General features: G+C 34.0%; 2 protein-coding genes across 2 annotated transcripts; both read left to right on the top strand.

Annotated features, from left to right (window-relative positions):
• Positions 1 to 2,865: 2,865 nt before the first annotated feature.
• Positions 2,866 to 5,746, top strand: LOC113076587 (interferon-induced protein 44-like). Its single transcript, XM_026249276.1, has 5 exons — positions 2,866 to 2,883; positions 4,454 to 4,600; positions 4,941 to 5,115; positions 5,373 to 5,473; positions 5,561 to 5,746. Exons 1-5 carry the CDS (start codon positions 2,866 to 2,868, stop codon positions 5,744 to 5,746), a joined length of 627 nt encoding a protein of 208 aa, XP_026105061.1.
• Positions 5,747 to 9,918: 4,172 nt separating this feature from the next.
• On the top strand, positions 9,919 to 16,580 carry LOC113076593 (interferon-induced protein 44-like). Its single transcript, XM_026249283.1, has 7 exons — positions 9,919 to 10,014; positions 14,471 to 14,504; positions 14,711 to 14,918; positions 15,101 to 15,247; positions 15,590 to 15,764; positions 16,029 to 16,129; positions 16,216 to 16,580. The coding sequence occupies exons 1-7, from the start codon at positions 9,984 to 9,986 to the stop codon at positions 16,399 to 16,401; spliced, it is 882 nt and encodes a 293-aa protein (XP_026105068.1). The 5' UTR covers positions 9,919 to 9,983; the 3' UTR covers positions 16,402 to 16,580.
• The last annotated feature ends 4,223 nt before the right edge of the window (positions 16,581 to 20,803 follow it).

Genomic DNA, 20,803 nt, shown 5'->3' on the forward strand with positions numbered 1-20,803 from the left:
CAGCTGGAAGAGTCTGTCTACAGCTACAGTCTCTATTGAATTCACTCCCACTGGATCCATGCTGACAAAACACAGAAGACTAAATCACTCCAGTAATTTAACAGATCAGGGGCATCCAAACCTGCTCCTGGAGGGCCACTGTCCTGCAGAGTTTAACGCCAACCCTAATTAAACACCCCTGGAGCGGCTAATCAAGGTCTTCTGACTCACCAGAAACTTCCAGGGAAGTGTGTTGGAGATGGTTGGAGTTAAACTCTGCAGTACACCTGCCCTTCAGGAACAGGACTGGACACACCTGTTATAGATACTGATAGAGGTTTGACCAATAGTTTATTTTGTAACGATATTAGTGTTGCTAAATAAAATACAAATGAATCTAGATGAGTAAAGTTTGATGAGAAACTTTTGATGTTGGCTTTTCAAAACCAGGTCTGAATATTAAAAAAAATGCGTTGAAAAAGCTTGAAGATTAAAGGTTTTAAGTTTAGTTAAGAGTTTGGTTTTTCACCTTTCTGAGAGCTTTGATGTTCAGTCTCTTTACAAAAGAAAGGATCTAAAGAAAAATCTAAAGAGGATAAAATAGTATACAAAGGCTTTTTTTACTGAATAGCTTGTGCAGTTAGTTTCACTTGTATTTATTTGAAATGTTTAGTATGTGCACTTGTAATTTCTCATTTCTCACACGGACCTTTGGTGGCAGGGTTTCCAAATACAATTCAGCATTTTCTTTCTGTTTTTGATTGTATATAATACACAGAGTAATTGTATGTAGATTGAACAGAACACTTCATCTCTTTTGTTAATGTTGCTTAATATTATTTTGTGTTACTTTGTTTTTATTGATAAAATATATTCCATAAAAAACAATTATTGCAAATCATGTTATATTATATTTATCAGGTTTTGTTCCTATGCACTTATAATTTATAAAACAATAGATTACTTTATAATAATTAAATTAGCATTGCACAATTGGAGAAAACCCCCAAAACCGGTAAAAATAAAAGCAGCAGTGTTGGGAGCTTGGACTATGTATTGCGATTGGAGAAAGATCTGACTGCAGTCTGCAGAGGGAGGAGCTACACATGTCACCCCGCCCCCTCTCTATTCTCATTGGCATACAGAATGGCACCAATGGATAGCTCCGCCCCTCTCTGCAGACTGAGACACAGATCGACCTCCATCCTTTCAGCATCATGACTCAGCATCCAACCCGCTCTCTGAGTTTCAGTTTCTCTCTTCCTGTGTTTGTGTCCATTAGGAATATGAGAAGATGCAGTGACCCAGCCATTAAATGCAGAACTTTAATTAAATTATATGGGACACTTAGACTATAGGCCAATATTTAGAGTTGGAGTTCTAAATTATTCTATACCAATCCCATCAACCTCTTCCCCCACCTCTACCCCATTTTATTTAATAATGTTTATTCAAGTAGGTCAGATGTTGGAAAATAATTAATTTAAAAACAACTAGAATAAATCTGAAACTTGATGACAGTGAATATTGATGCAGTCTTGCAATAGTGTTAGCATTCAATACACATATTGCTCATGCAATGTGTATAAAATATTATGTCCTTAATTACAGTGTGTCTTTCAAAATTCATTAATAGAGTTCAGTGATCATACATAATTAAGTTTATGTTTATGATAATTCAGTAAATTAGATCTACTTGCAGTATGATGCATTATTCAGCTGTCCAGAAAAAAAAAGAAGAATAGATCATTAGATATTTATACTGTAGCCAGCACCCATTTACTGAGGTCATGAGAGAGAGGGAGAGAGAGACAGATAGAGAGAGAGAGGGAGAGAGAGAGAGAGAGAGAGAGAGAGAGAGAGAGAGAGATTAGATGAGATTTACTTCACAATTATTTTTTTTTTATGAATCATTACTTATATACAGTAGGATGAAAAATGTAATACAATAAATAAATAAATAAATAAAATAAAATAAAACATGGCAATATTTTTTAAGGATTAAATCAGTTTAATTCCAAGTGTTTTCTTGCTTTACTCAATAATTCATTGAGATGACAAGGCTTATTTGGTGAAGGATTCAAAAAAAGTATTTTTTATATAAAAAATGTTTTTCTTCTCACTTAATTCTCTTAATTTTTATTACGTTGGTTCTGTCAATCAGACAAGTGATACAAGTCTTTTATTGACATATATGTCACATTTATGCAAATAATATGCTATGCATGTACAGTATGTGTAAAATGGCAATAATATATTTTTTCTTTTGATTTCGAATTAAAATATATAACCGAGACATTTATAGGCAATATTTATTCAGAACATATTGTTGGTCATAATAATTTGCATGTTTAGTTCTGTTTTTTATTTATTTATTTATTTATTTTAGGTATGGCTGGCAATAACTATCAACTATGGAAGATAATGTTACAGATAAGAACTGCCATCACAGAACACAAAAACCTAAACACTTGAAGCAATGAATCTAACAGATCTGCAAAGAAAAATACACAAGGGTGTGACTCTAAAATGCTATATTCCAAGTTTTCTTTCAAAACAGCTGTTTTGGGAAAATATTGACCTGCACCCATTATAATCACTAGAGATGACGAACATTTTCCTTTCATTTCCAATCTATTATTTGAAGTGAAACTGAAAGTGACCTGCATGTATAAATACACCCTCTGATGAGAGATGCCTTCACATCACATCTGCACATCCTTCAGTAAAGATAGTTCTGTGATTCTTCTTATTACTGTTCAAACGACACAAGATTGCAAATGGGAGCAAGTGAATCAATTCCAGGTAATTACTGCATTGAATAATGGGATTGTCTTTGAGTCTAGGATTATTCTTGTGTCTTGCCCTCTATACCTGTTTATACCCATGCCTGTTATGACCATGGTGCTGACCAATAAAAGCTAGCACATGGATCCACATGTCTCATCGGCTCCCACGTTACATTTAACTCTAACTTCTGTCTCAACATTCAGGGGGGCACTCACAAGCACCATTCTGAAACACAAAGTGACAAATAGGACCATAGGACATTTGTCTGGCTCATTGTTTAACTGTAACAAATGTCAGCATATATATTGTCCACAAGCTGGGTGGTAGCCATGTATGATAAGTTCAAGAGTTCATCTCACCTAATTTCTAAGTAATTATAAAAAATAAAAACAATTTGAACAAACGTCATATTAATGTTACTATAAGTACATTTGTAAGTTTGAGAGATCCTTGCCAGAATGTTACCCAAAGTTCTGAGTATTATCTGTTAGATGGAATTGATACATTCTCAGACTCAGAGATTGAGATAATACCAATTTAATAAACTGAGTTGTTTATTTGATCTATATGTTTTTGTTTGTGTGTGTGTGTACTGGATGAAGCATGGAGGTCATTTGACTGGAGGTAAGCCACATAAAAAGAGGTTGTGTGGAGTATGTAGTATATAGGCTCATAGATAGTAGTAGTCTATGATATATCATAGATAGTAGACTGTTCAAAGATATGGTACATTTTGTATTTGTAGAAAGCCCAAATAGCTGCTCAAATTGTATTTAGGCCTAATTATATTTAGACCTACTGTAAAAAACACATTGTTTAATACAGAGGAAGTCGTGGCCTAATGGTTAGAGGGTTGGACTCCCAATCGAAGGGTTGTGGGTTCTAGTCTCGGGCCGGACGGAATTGTGGGTGGGGGGGTAGTGCATGTACAGTTCTCTCTCCACCTTCAATACCACGACTTAGGTGTCCTTGAGCAAGGCATCGAACCCCCAACTGCTCCCCGGGCGCTGCAGCATAAATGATGAACACTGCTCCGTGTGTGTGCTCACAGTGTGTGTGTGTGTGTGTTCACTGCTCTGTGTGTGTGCATTTCGGATGGGTTAAATGCAGAGCACAAATTCTGAGTATGGGTCACCATACTTGGCTGAATGTCACGTCACTTTTCACTTTCAAATACGCATTGAAGGACATTGTGTGCAGGCCTTTGTTCCCTTTTGCCTGGAATTATAAAATAAAGTATAACTTGTTTCAAAATATCAAACTATAAATGTATTTAAAATGGAGATTTTGACTTTTGTAGACAGAAGGAAGTACTGAAAGAACGTCTTGAAAAGTTTACTCCGAGTAATCCAGATGTGACAAACATCAAGATCCTGTTGGCTGGACAAATTGGAGCAGGGAAGTCCAGCTTTATTAACTCTGTCCTTAGTGCCTTTCAAGGAGAAATAGTTAATGAAGCACTAGCTGATACTTCACAATCAACCAAAAGTCACAGTTTCACAACAAGAGTAAGCATTATTTGACTTCTATATTGCACACACATGGTAGCTGTTAAGACTGTAGGAATTTGCTTTTAGGAAATATAAACAAATCATCAACCAAACCAGACATTTGTATAAATCATAAGCATTGAGTGATATTTAAAAATATAAGTGTTGCAATTTTTCTTGGTCTTTGTTTCCAGCTAAGAACATACCGCATCAGAAGTGCAGATGCAGATTTGCCTTTTGAAATCTGTGAAATAAAAGGTTTAGAACCTGACAAAAAATCTGAGAGTCAAATATATAACATTGTCAACACCATATATGGACATGTGAAGGAGGGATATAAAGTAAGACATTCAATTAAAAGATAAAGGGATCATTCACCCCAAAAATGAAAATTCACAAAAGAAGATATTTTGAAGAATGTTGGTAACCAAACAGTTGCTGGCAGCCATTGACTGGGATGTGATAAATGTGTTGCACATTCTTCAAAATATTTCCTGTTGTATTCAACAGAAGAAAGAAACTCACACAGGTTTGGAACAACTTGAGCGTGAGTAAATGATTACAACATTTATTTTTGGGTGAACTATTCCATTAACTACATTAATTTAATTTAAAATTAACATTTTAATGTGTACAATATCTCTCTCATTTTTATATTTTGTTTTTATTTCATGAACCTAGTTCGAGGATAAACCTATCACTAGCGACGATGAGCATTACAATCAAAACCCTTCACTGTCTGATCAAGCCTTCTGCGTAGTTTACGTCATAGATGCAAATACAATCCATCTCTCTGCAGATTATACGATAATCACAGAGAAACTGAGGCTCATTCGACAGACCATCAGTGATAACGGTTAAAATGTATATGATTTTTATCTTCCTTATGCACAACACTGTAATACAGTAGAAGTTCCTCCATTCCACATGGGAGCTAGTTTAGCTTATTACATTTCAACAATAGATAAAGATGCTTTAAGAAAACCAATAAATATGTAATATTATTTGCCTTTGTTTTGGACAAGATGAGAGAAATGGAAAACGCAGGAATATTATTACAAAATGTAGATTTGTATAATTTGGATGAAAACACTTTCATCTTTCTCATTGCAGGGATTCCTCAAGTGATTGTCATGTCTAAAGTGGATGAAGCATGTTATCTCATCAAAAAGGATCTAAAGATGGTCTACAGAAGCAGGATCATCAAAGAGAGGGTACTATATGTAATTTTAATCATCTATACATGTTCTATGATGTTTTCTATAGTTTTACAAACAATTTTTCATTGTGTTTCTGTCCAGATGGAGTTGTGCAGTGCCACAGTCGGTGTTCCAGTGAGCAACATCTTCCCAGTGAAGAACTATCATAATGAGATTAACACAAACGATGTTGTTGATGTCTTGATTCTCAAGGCATTTTATCAGATTGTGCGTTCTGCTGATGCAAGACTGAAACATGGTGCTTACAACGAATGTACACAACAATAATAGACTTTAGGGTTGAATTAATTTTAAATTACCAAAAGTATATCATCATCTGAATCAAGATGCATTCCATGTGCAACATGGTACAAGTTATAGCCAGCATTTGACAACTATAAAAGTGACCGATCACGAATAATCACAGTATTAGAAATTACAACACAGGTTAGTTGTGTCAACTTGATTAGCTTGAACAGATTAAACTATAAAAATTATAAAAAGTATAGTTAAAAAAAGTAATTATATTTGAAGATTCACGTTCACTACACTTGCATTTTGTATCTAACATACATATTTTATATTCCTGAAGGCTTCTGAGTGATATGTTAGTACTAAAATCATGTCAGCTCTTCCTGTTGTTGTTGCTTGCTTCCCTTTTCTGCTCTTCTTCTGTGTAATGGTAATTGGTCGTCTTTGTGCATTTTGCTCCCTACTGAACTGTTCTTTAATTATGATCTTTTTATTATCAACTGGTGCTATGTACTATATCAGTATCACACCATGAGAGACAAAATAACATATGACCATATAAGGCAATTCTCAACTAAATATTTATCTAAATAATGCAAGAACTATAATTAGTGGAGTTAGTGCACATAATGAGTGTATTGCACATAATTAAACTGTGAGTGTATGGTGCAATGTAATATATCTGATGTATTGCTCACAAGTAGCAGCAGAGAGATAACACATATGATTGAGCTGTGCATATGTATCTGCAGTCCAGAAACCTGTTCATTTGTGTATAGTCAATGTGGGTTTAGTATTCTAACGGACTGCAGAAAGGAGCTATTACTGAGTCTGGAATTCTTGCATTGCATACTTCAATAGTGTTTTCCAGAGGACAGAAGGGTGAACAGTACATTTGCAGAATGAGTGGAGTCACTGATTATTTTGGTGGCTCTGCTAAAGCAGCGTCATGATGATTTTCTCTGCTGTCCTTACTGTTCTCTGGATGGACTTCTTGTCTGCGGCTGTACAGCTACTATACTGTACCAGACTGAGAGACTGCAGGTCAAAATACTCTCTGGTGTGTCTCTGTAGAAGGTTGTGAGGACAGGAGGAGGAAGGTTTGCTTTCCTCATGTGTATTATAGAAAATACAGATATATATATATATATATATATATATATATATATATATATATATATATATATATATATATATATATTTGTTTGTCAGAGAGTCGATTATGTGTTGCATTGTTCACCAGACACACTGGATGTATTTCATGAATTCTTTCTGTATATTTATTTAAATTAAGCAAACTCATGGCATTCTCTTTATGAATAAATGAATGAATGAATGATCTATTTATGATTAAACTCATAAACAGTGATGCTGGAGGTCTGACTGTGAGCTGATGTTCGGTCGCTCTGATCATCTGTGACCTCAAACCAAACCTTGTCTTCTCTCTGAACACACAACATGTAGTTGATCATCACATCGATCAGGGATGTTTCTCCTGTTCCTGTTTCTCCCACCAGCAGAACGGTTTTATGTGGTTTGTTTTTGTCTGTCTCATTGAAGATCATTTTTCTATACGAGTCAGATTGATTTAAATGACGTACAATGTGTAAATGACGTACAATGTTATATTTACAAATTGTCAAATGCGAGTATTAACATTCAATAAAAGATAAAGTCAGTTATATTTATATTTAATGTATATTTTACTAATGCAATGCAAATCCGGATGAGATACCAAGATACCAGTGTCTGATGCTGAGCCAAAAGCCAAATCTTGGTAACATGCAAACATGCTGAAATACTTTCCACAGTGATGTTATCTAGCAAACTCATAAAATAAAATAAAAAATAACAGTGAGTGATGTAGTAAATTTCATGACAGACTGTGGCAAGCACAGTGACTTTAGTCTTGATGAGATTCTTCTGAGACAAATTCTCTGACACATACTGCTTTATGCACTTTTACAATCAGCAACAGGTGTGTGATTAAAACTTTTATGTCATATCATAGGGGTAGAACCATCCTAAAATTCAAACAATTCAAAAAATTGTTGCCAGGATTTGTAATTCGGCTGTTAATACTGCCATCAAAGTTTGAACAGAGAAGAACTGGTTCTGAATCAGCTGGTACTAGAGCATCTCTCCTGCAGTCACACAGCATCCCCAGCTGAATTCACTCCCACTGGATCCATGCTGACAAAACACAGAAGACTGAATCATATCTCCAACTTAAACAGCTAATACATGAATCATTACCTGTATTCTGTTATTAATTTCGGTAATTCAGTCTACATCTTTAATTATTGCCTCTTTCTCAAGTATTTTGTAAATACATATGCATACTCTTTGTTTATACATTTCTATAAAGAGTAAAAATGCAAAAATCTGTCCACAAAGATTCATACACATTATTAATTGTTGAGTCTTAAAATTAAAATGTTTTTTTTTTTTTTTTTCTGTTCTAATGTCAGATGTGAATGCATGTATGTATGTACCAGGAGCACCTTTGAAACACACACACACACACACACACACACACACACACACGCACACGCACACACACACACAAACACACTCACACACAACAAATTCCTTGGTCTGTTTGTCATGATTCAAGAAGGATCTGACTGCAGTCTGCAGAGGGAGGAGCTATACATGTCACCCCGCCCCTTCTCTACTCTCATTGGCACACAGAAAAGCACCCATGGATAGCCCCGCCCCTCTCTGCAGACTGCAGTCAGGTCCTTCATGAATCACGAGACACAGATTGAGCTCCATCCTCTCAGCATCATGACTCAGCATCATGACTCAGCATCCGACCCGCTCTCTAAGTTTATGTTTCTCCCTTTCTGTGTTTGTGTGTCTATTGGGAATTCGAGAAGATGCACTGACCTTAATTAACTTTAATATATTATGTGGGACAGTTATAGCCTAATGTTTAGAGTTGGATTTGTAACCTGATGGTTGCGGGTTTAGGTTTCAAAACATGCAGGAAATGTAGATGTGGGAGTGAATGAACAACTCTCTCATCCACCTTCAGTAACCATGACTGAGCTCCACTTGAGGAAGACACCGAACCCTTAATTGCTCCAAGGTTACCATACTTGACCACACGTCACTTTCACTTTCACATTTATTAGCTATAAACCCCCAGATTTATCATCTACCACAGTAAGATGGTAACATTATTAGGAATGAGTAACACAGACAGTGTAAATTACCTTGTTCAAAATTATTTTGTATCAACCTCTTCCCCCACCTCTACCTCATTTTATTTAATAATGTTAATTCAGGTAAGTAATTTGTTAAGAAATAATTCATTAAAACAATTAGAATAAATCAGAAAGTGAATGATAATGTGATGTTCTCTTTCTCTCTCTCTATCTTATTGCTAAATTCACGAGTGTCACTAAATTTCAAGTCTATTTGAAGAGCAATAGTGTTAGCATTCAATAAACATATATTGCTTCATTGTGTAAAAAATATGTCTTTAATCTAGTCTTTAAAAATGAAGTCCAGTAATCAGACATAATTCAGTAATTACATAATCCAAAAATACTAGAAGAATTGTTAGTTAGATCTGAAATCATATTTAAACTGTAGCCAGCACCCATTTTTTGAAAGTCATGTGCTTCTTAGTAAAACCATCCGCAGAGAGAGAGAGAGAGAGAGAGAGAGAGAGAGAGAGAGAGAGAGAGAGAGAGAGAGAGAGAGAGAGGTGAGATTTCAAACTGAGTATTTTTTATGATGCATTATTTAGTTTAAAACATTTAAAAAATTTAATTGTGAAAAAATAAATATTGGTCATAATAATCTGCATGTTTAATTCAGTTTTTATTTATTTATTTATTTATTTTAGGTATGGCTGGCAGTAACTATCAACTATGGAAGATAATGTTACAGGGATGTACCTGTAGATTAATAGCCTCAGATAAGGACGTGACACACACACGCACACACAAAACCCTGTAAACACTTGAACAAATGAATCTAACAGATCTGCAAAGAAAAATACACGAGTGTGTTAACTCTATACTCCAAGTTTTCTATCAAAACAGCTGTTTTGGAAAATGCAATTATTCAGAGTAAATGCTGACCTGCACCCATTTTCCTTCCAATCTGTTCTTTAGAGTGAAACTGAAAGTGACCTGCATGTATAAATACACCCTCTGATGAGAGCTGCTTTCAATTCATAACTGCACATCCTTCAGGAGCACAAGACAGTAAAGATAGTTCTGTGATTGGTATTTGTTTAAAAGACAAAAGATTCCTAATGGGAGCAAAAGAATCAAAACCAACTGAAGGTAAGTACTGCATTGAATAATGGGATTGTCTCTGAGTCTGACTATGATAACCGACATACATCTTTATTTACTTTTTAAATATATATTTCCATCTATTTAATCAAATTTTACCTATTTAAATGCAGAAATGAAATACATCAGTTTAACAAAATTAACTAATTCGGAATAAAAAGAATGCATTTAAAAGTCTATTTGAATGACTTGACCGAGTCTGGATCCTGTAGTCACTCTCAGGTGTCTGTTGTTAGAATACAGACTGAACCTTGGGTATTTAACAGATCTTAAGCAGTATGGGCATACAGTGTACACATAAGAGTGTTACATTATAAGAATGGCTGTGGTTCTGAAACAGAAGCTAATAAAATAATAGCAAATATATAAAGTATTTTAATGATAATTACACTCACATAAATTATATTATATTATGTAATATGCACAAATCTAATCTGTGATTGAAGCAAACAGCAGCCCTCGGTTGCTCCGCTGTGGCTGTTGTGATATACAGCAGTGGAGTACACAGATCTTCGGAGCGGCAGGGGAGAAGTGGTGTGACCGAAAGGGCTTCGACCCGAGATCAAGGCCATCTTTTAATAAACTAAACTTGTTTTACTCCTTTTCCCATCACATATCAGATCAGAAAGGCATTTATTGTCAATAAAAACAAAGGAAATATTAGAAAATTCGAAATAAAACTTCATTAATAATACAGTGTTATTAAGTGGTTAGCTGTATATGTGTAGGGAGGTTTTTGTCCCAATAATGTTGCATTAATTCAATAATATTTTTATGTATGATCATTTAAGCATATTATTTTATTGTGTATTGTGTTTTATAATGTACTACAGCACTGAAATATAAATATGTACCACCTAACCACTATTTACTCAATTAATATTAGTTCTGTTCAGTATGTAAAGTACAATAATAAGTTCACCTGGACAATACAGCATTGTTTACTAGTAGGGATGCACGATATTGGATTTTGGCCGATATTCGATATGCCGATATTTTCAAAATAATTTTGGCCGATGCCGATACCGATATCGATATATATACAAATATATACTGATATATTTAAACTTTAATTTTACTGAAGAGAAATCCATGTATCTCTTCTGTACTGATTCTACCATAAATGTATTATTTTACAAATGTAGACTGACATTCACATCTGAAAAACAGGTCAATTATTTCACTTGGAGAATATCGGTTTGGCTCATCGGCAGAAATATTCATATCGGCCGATACCGATAATGGTCATTTTGAGCTTTTATCGGCCGATACCGATATTGTGCCGATATTATCGTGCATCCCTATTTACTAGTATGAATCCTTAATTAACAAGACTTTGTAAAAAGAATGGTTAGTACATTTATTTGTAAGGTAACAGCCTCAGCAGCTGAACTGAATTAATATTATGTCATGTGACAACACTTTAGCACACTTCTCTGAAACATTTGTTGCTTATTGTATATTTTTTTCACACTTTTTATCTTAAACCCCGTTGCACACCATTTCCAGGAAACATGTCGTACAAACCAGAAACCGAAGCAAAACGTTGCACACTAGTTTGAGCTTGAACCTGTTCCTGGTTCAGCTGTGTTACTTTTCCTGTTTGGTCCTGTGTTTGAGCAAAGTGAAACATGTCTGACACAAAAAGTCACTCCCCAGTTTATCTTGCTCCAAAGAAGAGGTCATTAGTACAAAAAAATAATTGTCTGGCTCAGTTATTTTATATGATTTATATTTTAATGAATCCATTTCACACTAGCAATTTTAGTTTATCTGTTATTATAAATCATTTATATTAATGAGTCTTTATCATTGTATGTAACACGTTTATCTTGTGATAAAGCAGGATAATTTATTTTATTTGTCCTCTTTCATGAAAAGTATTTTTCCCATATTCTTTCTTCATATTCTTTAATCTCTTAACCTTTAACCTTAAACTAAGGTTTGTGATTGGATGTTCACCAGTGATGTCACACATGTGCTCCACAAACTCTGGATCAAAGCCTGAGCTGACAAAAAAAACTAACAAAAAAAAACCACCAATGGAAAGTTGATGATCTGCAGCATGGTACCAACAATACCTTACTGGAGAGCTTTGGTTTTGTCAACTCGAAACTAATCCTGTAACTCTGAATTTGTTCATCTATCATCATGGTACAGGCCCCTGGTCTGCTATTGTCAGGGTGTGTTGTTAATAATTGTTACCTCCTGTGTTTCTTGTGCTTCTTTCTTGGTTCTGTCCTGTATTTTGGATGTATGTCTCTGTGGATTATCATTTAAGGATGTTAAACTGCATTTGGACCTGCTGCCTGTTGCCTATTTGGGCTTTTTCGGAACACAAACACTCCTGTTATCATTCTGCAAACATTATGGGAATGTTACTTTTGATATGTTCCCTAAACATTATGAAACCAGTAGAATTGTAAAAAATGTTACAAGAACATCCAACTAAAACATCTCTGAAAAACAGTTCTATAAACGATGATTAATTCCTTTTTATGTGTGTGTTAATGTTTTTAAAACATTATTAAAACCATAAACTTTGAACAAATTTCATATTAAAGGGTTAGTTCACCCAGATAGCAAATTTATGTAATTAATAACTTACCCTCATGTTGTTTCAAACCCTTAAAACCTCCGTTTATCTTTTGAACACAGTTTAAGATATTTTAGATTTAGTCCGAGAGCTCTCAGTCCCTCCATTGAAGCTGTGTGTACGGTCTACTGTCCATGTCCAGAAAGGTAAGAAAAACATCATCAAAGTAGTCCATGTGACATCAGAGGGTCAGTTAGAATTTTTTGAAGCATCAAAAATACATTTTGGTCCAAAAATAGCAAAAACGACGACTTTATTCAGCATTGTCTTCTCTTCCGTGTCTGTGTGAGAGAGAGTTCAAAACAAAGCAGTCTGGATATCCGGTTCACGAACGAATCATTCAGTTCACCAAATCGAACTGAATCGTTTTAAACGGTTCGCATCTCTAATACGCATTAATCCACAAATGGCTTAAGCTGTTAACTTGTTTAATGTGTCTGACACTCCCTCTGAGTTCAAACAAACCAATATCCCGGAGTAATTCATGTACTCAAACAGTACACTGACTGAACTGCTGTGAAGAGAGAACTGAAGATGAACACCGAGCCGAGCCGGTTCTTTTGCGCTCGACGTAATGGTGTCATTTGCGATGATCGCCCTGGGTTCAAGCCTTCGGTTTACCCGCATTCATAACACTAGCACAGAATCAGTTCAGAATCAATCACCAAAAGAATCAGTTCAGTTCAGACGCTCTGTGTGTCGGTCTGCTTCACGCTGAATCACACATGCGCAGCATCATCAGCTCCTCGGTTCTCGAATCAGACGCATCTGACAGAAACGGTTCTTGACTCGTGAACGAGTGAATGTTTTGTTCGTTATCTGGCTCGGCTCGGTGTTCATCTTCAGTTCTCTCTTCACTGCAGTTCAGTCAGTGTACTGTTTGAGTAAATGAATTACTCCGGGATATTGGTTTGTTTGAACTCAGAGGGAGTGTCAGACACATTAAAAAAGTTCACAGCTTAAGTCATTTGTGGATTAATGCGTATTAGAGATGCGAACCGTTTAAAACGATTCAGTTCGATTTGGTGAACTGAATGATTTGTTCTCGAACCAGATATCCAGACTGCTTTGATTTGAACTCTCTCTCACAACAGACACGGAAGAGAAGACAATGCTGAATAAAGTCGTCGTTTTTGCTATTTTTGGACCAAAATGTATTTTCGATGCTTCAAAAAATTCTAACTGACCCTCTGATGTCACATGGACTACTTTGATGATGTTTTTCTTACCTTTCTGGACATGGACAGTAGACCGTACACACAGCTTCAATGGAGGGACTGAGAGCTCTCGGACTAAATCTAAAATATCTTAAACTGTGTTCGGAAGATATACGGTGGTCTTACGGGTTTGAAACAACATGAGGGTAAGTTATTAAATACATAAATTTGCTATCTGGGTGAACTAACCCTTACGAAAGGAAAATATATTTACCAATATATTTCTTAAAATATATTGTGATATATTGTAATATATTATTTTCCCTTTTTATTTTCTAATATTTTATATATTCAAATACATTTAATAATATATTGATGATACATATATTATATAATATATTGCAAAATATACAAATGATTGCCACTTTCAATATATTACAATATATCGGAAAAAATAAATATATATAAGAATATATGCCTAATATATTACACGATATTTTCCAATATACTGCAATATATTTTTGTTTCATAAGGGAACCCTTTAATGATACTATAAAGACATTTGTAAATTTGAGAGATTCTAGTCAGAATGTTAGCCAAAGTTCTGAGAGCAATCTGTTAGATACAATTTAATTTATTGTTAAACTGAATTGTTTATTTGATCTTTATAGATATTTTTTCTTCTTCACAGTACTGGATGAAGCATGGAGGTCATTTGACTGGAGGTAAGCTACATATACAGAGGTTGTGTGGACTATGTGGTATGTATCTGTTCAAAGATATGGAAAATTTGGTATTTGTAGAAAGCCACAATAGCTAAAATCATATTTAGGCCTACCTACTGTAAAATATACATTGTCTATTAAAAATTAGTTTCACATTATTTGTATTAATGTAGTATGCATATGTCTTTGTCAATTATCATTTGTAGACAGAAGAAAGCACTGAAAGACCGTCTAGAAAAGTTTACTCCGAGTAATCCAGATGTGACAAACATCAAGATCCTGGTGGCTGGACAAATTGGAGCAGGGAAGTCCAGCTTTATTAACTCTGTCCTTAGTGCCTTTCAGGGAGAAATAGTTAATGAAGCACTAGCTGATACTTCACAATCAACCAAAAGTCACAGTTTCACAACAAGAGTAAGCATTATTTTACTTCTATATTGCACACAAATGGTAGCTGTTAAGACTGTAGGAATTTGCTTTTAGGAAATATAGACAAATCATCAACCAAACCAGACATTTGTATAAATCATACGCATTGTCTGATATTTAACAATATATGTTGCCATTTTTCTCTGTCTTTTTTTTTCTTCTTACAGCTGAGAACATACCGCATCAGAAGTGGAGATGCAGATTTGCCTTTTGAAATCTGTGACATAAAAGGTTTAGAACCTGACGAATTATCTGAGAGTCAAATAGATGACATTGTCAACACCATATATGGACATGTGAAGGAGGGATATAAAGTAAGACATTCAATTAAAAGTTAAAGGGATCATTCACCCAAAAATGAAAATTCACAAAAGAAGATATTTTGAAGAATGTTGGTAACCAAACAGTTGCTGGCAGCCATTGACTGGGATGTGATAAATGTGTTGCACATTCTTCAAAATATTTCCTGTTGTATTTAACATAAGAAAGAAACTCACACAGGTTTGGAACAACTTGAGCGTGAGTAAATGATTACAACATTTATTTTTTTGGGGTGAACTATCCCATTAACTACATTCATTTAATTTCAAATTAACATTTGAATTTGCACAATATCTCTCACATTTTTATATTTTGTTTTTATTTCATGAACCTAGTTCGAGGATAAACCTATCACTAGCGACGATGAACATTACAATCAAAACCCTTCACTGTCTGATCAAGCCTTCTGCGTAGTTTACGTCATAGATGCAAATACAATCCATCTCTCTGCAGAAGATAAGATAATTACAGAGAAACTGAGGCTCATTCGCCAAAAAATCAGTGATAATGGTACGTGAAACTTTCTATGATTTTTATCTTTCTTATGCACAACATTATAATTAATTATAGCTCCTACATTCCACAAGGAAACTAGTTTAGCATACATGCATATTTGAAATACATTTCAACAATAGATAAAGATGCTTTAAGTGAACCAATAAAAAATATTGCCTTTGTTTTGGACAAGATGAGGAAATGGAAAACGCAGGAATATATTACAAAATGTAGATTTGTATAATTTGGATGAAAACACTTTCATCTTTCTCATTGCAGGGATTCCTCAAGTGATTGTCATGTCTAAAGTGGATGAAGCAAGTCCTCTTGTCAAAAATGATCTAAAGATGGTCTACAGAAGCAATATAATCAAAAAGAAGGTACTGTAGGTCATTTAATCATCTATACATGTTATATGATGTTTTCTATAGTTTTACAAACAATTTTGCATTGTGTTTCTGTCCAGATGGAGTTGTGCAGTGCCACAGTCGGTGTTCCAATGAGCAAAATCTTCCCAGTGAAGAACTATCATAATGAGATTAACACAAACGATGATGTTGATGTCTTGATTCTCAAGGCATTTGATCAGATTTTGCGTTCTGCTGATGCTGAACTGAGGCATGGTGCTTACAACGAATGTAAACAACAATAATAGCCTTTAGGGTTGAATGTATAGTTAACGAAATGTATCATCTGAATCAAAATGCATTCCATGTGCAACATAGTACAGGTTATAGCCAACAACTGAGAATGATAAAAGGGACTCACACATACACACAGTATTAGAAATTGCTACATAAATTAGCTGTGTCAGCTTGATTGGCTTGAACACAATTAACAACAACAAACTCAAAATGATAAAAAAAGTAATTCTATTTAAAAATTTTAAAAAAAATGTTAGCTCTTCCTGTTGTTGTTGCTAGCTGGATTTTTCTGCTCTTCTTCTCCGTAATGGCTCTCTACTGAAATATTCTGCAATTTAATTTTTTTTTCAGCTGGTGCTATGTTTCAGTTCATTCAGCATCTACATATAATTCATCATGAGAATCAACATGCTAATAAGTATTACTTTATATAACCCTTACTAAATAACCAGCACTAAATGTGAAGTAAAAATCCTATATGCTACTCTGTTCCTACTGTTACACTATATTATCTTCAAGTAATGATATTTATTAATTAATTGCAAACCACTATCTTAAAATTCAGCAGTACATTTTCAAAAGAACACACAGTCTTCTGGTTTTGCCGCAGTGAGCTCTGACACAAAAACTAGTCTAATGTTGCTCAGTTTTGTTACAGTAAGTTAAGCTCCGATTTTTTTTTTCAAGTTTCAGTGAGTTTCTTCTGTTGTCCTGTGGAAAAAATAAATAAAAAATTAATCAGAAAATATCGTGCTGATGCACGAAAGATGTCTCCAATTGAAATGCATTAGTTTAAAAAAACGTGCTGCAATCACGAAAATAACGAAATAAACGTGTGCCTGCCACGAATAAATAGATTAAATTACGTGACCAAATCACGAACTGCCGTGAGACTGGGTTGTGCTGTTAGCTCATAGCCTACCGCAAAAAGTTCCTTTGGTAAATTGATATAATAATAATAACAACAACAACAATAATAATAATAATAATAATAATAATAATAATAATAATAATAATAATAATAATAAATATGCTTTTACCCCAACATTTAAAGTGCTAAAACCAGCTGTCAGATGTTTTCGCGCCACCCCCGGTTGCTGAGCAACGCGCGTGAGTTTGACAGCTGCCTGTCAGAGTGACTTAGTCGTTTTTTAGGATTGTAAATCTAGTAAAAGAAATGGACAAATACAAGCATTTAATTAATATACATTTAACATACATTTAATTAACTTTTTTTTTTATATAATTCTGCAATTTTGCACCCTGTCCAGCAGATGGAGCCCCAGGCGGCCGCCTGTGTCACCTGTCAGCAAAGCCGGCCCTGCTCACGCTCTCTCTCTCTCCACCCTATTGCTAAATTTATTAGTGTCACTAAAATTAAAGTCTATATAAAGAGCAATATAGTTAGCATTCTACAATATACATATTCCTTATGCATTGTGTATAAAATATTATGTCCTTAATCTAGTCTTTAAACAATCATTAATAAAGTTCAGTGATCAGACATAATTCAGTTTATGATCTGGGTCATTCCTGTTATAAAGTGACTTTTATGCCCCAATAATTTATTTAATCATATTTTCTCTAAAATGAGTCACATATTTATAAGATATGGCTTAAATTGTATATTTAGATCTTTATCACTTAAAAAGGGATGATAAAAAATTATAAATACTATTTTGTATTTTAAACACCCTTTCATTGATATATGCATTCAATTTTATTATGTCCTCAGTGCAAAGTAATCAGTTGTAATATAAACCATAAAATGATAAAAACTCAAAATTTGTTTTAATTATGTTATAGACTATGCTAAACTTCCCCCCTCTCATAATCATACATATATTAATCATGTGCAAATATAGTTACTTTTCTTTTTTTACAATTTTCTTCAATAACCGTGTCCCTGAAGTCATTTTCCACCCTGTTAGTACATACTTTCTTGCCTTCCAAAACAGAATGCAATTTCATTGATTTTATAGAAGTGACATAATTTATTTTTCCCATGGAATTTATCTGTACAAACTGAGGTAAGCTTGTTATCCTGCTTGTCCCACCCTTATAGTTCCTATATTGTGAAGAATGTTTGTCCTATCAAAAAAATGTAAAAACAAATCTGACATAGTTATAAAAGTTCTGTTAATCTGTAGAAGATTAGCTAGCTAAATGTTGATCACTTAATTAGCTTTGGCTGTTAACTTAACTTAATTAGCTTGTCTAATTAAGTAAAAAATGTTCCACCCTGTTAGATTCTAACAGATTAAATAGTATTTAGTGTATATAGCAAAAACATATAGTCATCTGAACAGATTATCGTTTTCCCACCATGATTGATTGTGATAAGGAACCACATAGCTATTTATTGTGTCCCTCCCCCAAAAGGAAATCTGGATTATTATATTAATTTTATTTTATTTTATTTTTATATCATTTTGAAACAATATTATATAGGTGAAGTTCCACACATTACAGATGGGAAACCATGCAGGACAATGACGGAAAGCTTGTCCACCGTTAACAAACCTGTTAATACTGGTGTTCCACCCTGTTATGCTCTTTTTACAAGTCGTTTTAAATAATAATTTCATAGCAACGTTAAATGTTTGGCATACTTTTGTGTTATTTTGTGAGGAGAGGAGCACTAACAGCATATATATGTTTTTGAGCATTTTTCTATTATTATTTACAACCCTATCGGCAGTAATAATTAAGACATATTCTATTCATCAATAATTGTTTTGTTATTGTTTTTCAAATAAAAAGAAATAATAAGATGGCATAAGGGACATATACTATCCAAGAAAAGCTCATTATTTTTTAACATTTACATTATTAACATGTTGTGATAACTATCTATATGTTCCTAACTGGGTGTAATATATTCATGGCCAGTGTCTGAACAATCTACCCATAATTATTATTTTTTGAGTCCCCGAGCTTGACCGATATCCATTCCTAATAGCAAAATCATAAAAATCATGTAACTTTTTCTCCAACACTTATGAAGCCAAAATGTTATCGCATACCAGGAATTACCCATCTAGTTACAGTATGATACATTATACTAGATCATAAGTGAAGTTGTGGCCTAGTGGTTAGACAGTTTGTTTCCTAACCCTAAGGTTGTGGGTTTGAGTCTCGGGCTGGCAATATCATGACTGAAGTGCCCTTGAACAAGGCACTGAACCCCCAACTGCCTGCCGGGTTCTTCAGCGTAAATGGCTGCCCACTGCTCTGGGTGTGTGTGTGTGTTTTCACTGCACTTTGGATGGGTTAAATGCAGAGCATGAATTCTGAGAATTCTGTATGTCACTTTCACTTTCTTGAAGATATTAAAATTATATCCGGCCAGATTTGATTTTCCTGAAAGTCATGTGCTTTTTAGAAAAACAGCAGAGAGAGAGAGAGAGAGAGAGAGAGAGAGAGAGAGAGAGAGAGAGAGAGAGAGAGATGAGATTTGTTTCTCATTGAGTATTTATTTTTACATTTTAAAATATATTATGACAAAAAAAAATCTAAATAAAACATGGAGATTTTTCTTAGGAATTAAATCAGCTTAATTCTTAATAAGTGTTTTCTTGCTTTACTCAGTAATTCATTGAGATGGCATTATTGTGATTTCACAAGGCTTTAAGGAATAAATGCTTATTTGGTGAATGATTCATAAGCAGTGTTTGTTTATAAATAATTTTAACAATTAACATACTTTTCTCTAATTTCATTTCATCTTGTATTTCCCATTTCAAAATTACCATAATGTACCATATATATATATATATATATATATATATATATATATATATATATATATATATTTTACCATTTCAATTTTGTTCTTTTTATTACCTTGGCTCTGTCAATCAGATGTGATACAAGTATTTTAGTGACAAATCTGCCACATTTATGCAAATAATATGTTATGCATGTATGTGTAAAATGCCAATAATATTTTTGTTATTTTGATTTTTAATTGAAATATGACCAAGACATTTATAGGCAAGATTTATTTAGAAAAGATATAACACATTATTGGTCATAATAATCTGCATGTTTAGTTCTGTGTTTTCATTTCTTCTTTCTGGCACAGACTATCAACTATGGAAGATCATGTTACTATAGTGTAGTGTAAACCTTGTAAACACTAAAATTAATCTTACAGATCTGCAAAGAAAAAAAAAACATGAGGGTGTAACTCCATAATGCTATATTCCAAGTTTTCTATCAAAACACTCGTTTTTGGGAAATGTTATTACTCAGAGAAAATGCTGACCTGCATCCATTATAATCACGAGAGATGACACACATTTCCTTTCTTTTCCAATCTGTTATTTAAAGTGAAACTGAAAGTTAGACCTGCATGTATAAATACACCCTCTGATGAGAAGGCACAAGACAGTAAAGATAGTTTTG

The sequence above is a fragment of the Carassius auratus genome, unplaced genomic scaffold (genome assembly GCF_003368295.1).
Source record: "Carassius auratus strain Wakin unplaced genomic scaffold, ASM336829v1 scaf_tig00020786, whole genome shotgun sequence".
NCBI lineage: Eukaryota > Metazoa > Chordata > Actinopteri > Cypriniformes > Cyprinidae > Carassius > Carassius auratus.

Excerpts from the sequence above, each read along its gene's own strand:
- LOC113076587 (XM_026249276.1), top strand. Across the intron at positions 5,116-5,372 it reads ACAGACCATCAGTGATAACG|GGATTCCTCAAGTGATTGTC; the intron begins GTTAAAATGTAT and ends TTCTCATTGCAG. Across the intron at positions 5,474-5,560 it reads GCAGGATCATCAAAGAGAGG|ATGGAGTTGTGCAGTGCCAC; the intron begins GTACTATATGTA and ends GTTTCTGTCCAG.
- LOC113076593 (XM_026249283.1), top strand. The coding sequence starts at position 9,984 with ATGGGAGCAAAAGAATCAAAACCAACTGAAG. Across the intron at positions 10,015-14,470 it reads AGAATCAAAACCAACTGAAG|TACTGGATGAAGCATGGAGG; the intron begins GTAAGTACTGCA and ends TCTTCTTCACAG. Across the intron at positions 14,505-14,710 it reads TGGAGGTCATTTGACTGGAG|ACAGAAGAAAGCACTGAAAG; the intron begins GTAAGCTACATA and ends TATCATTTGTAG.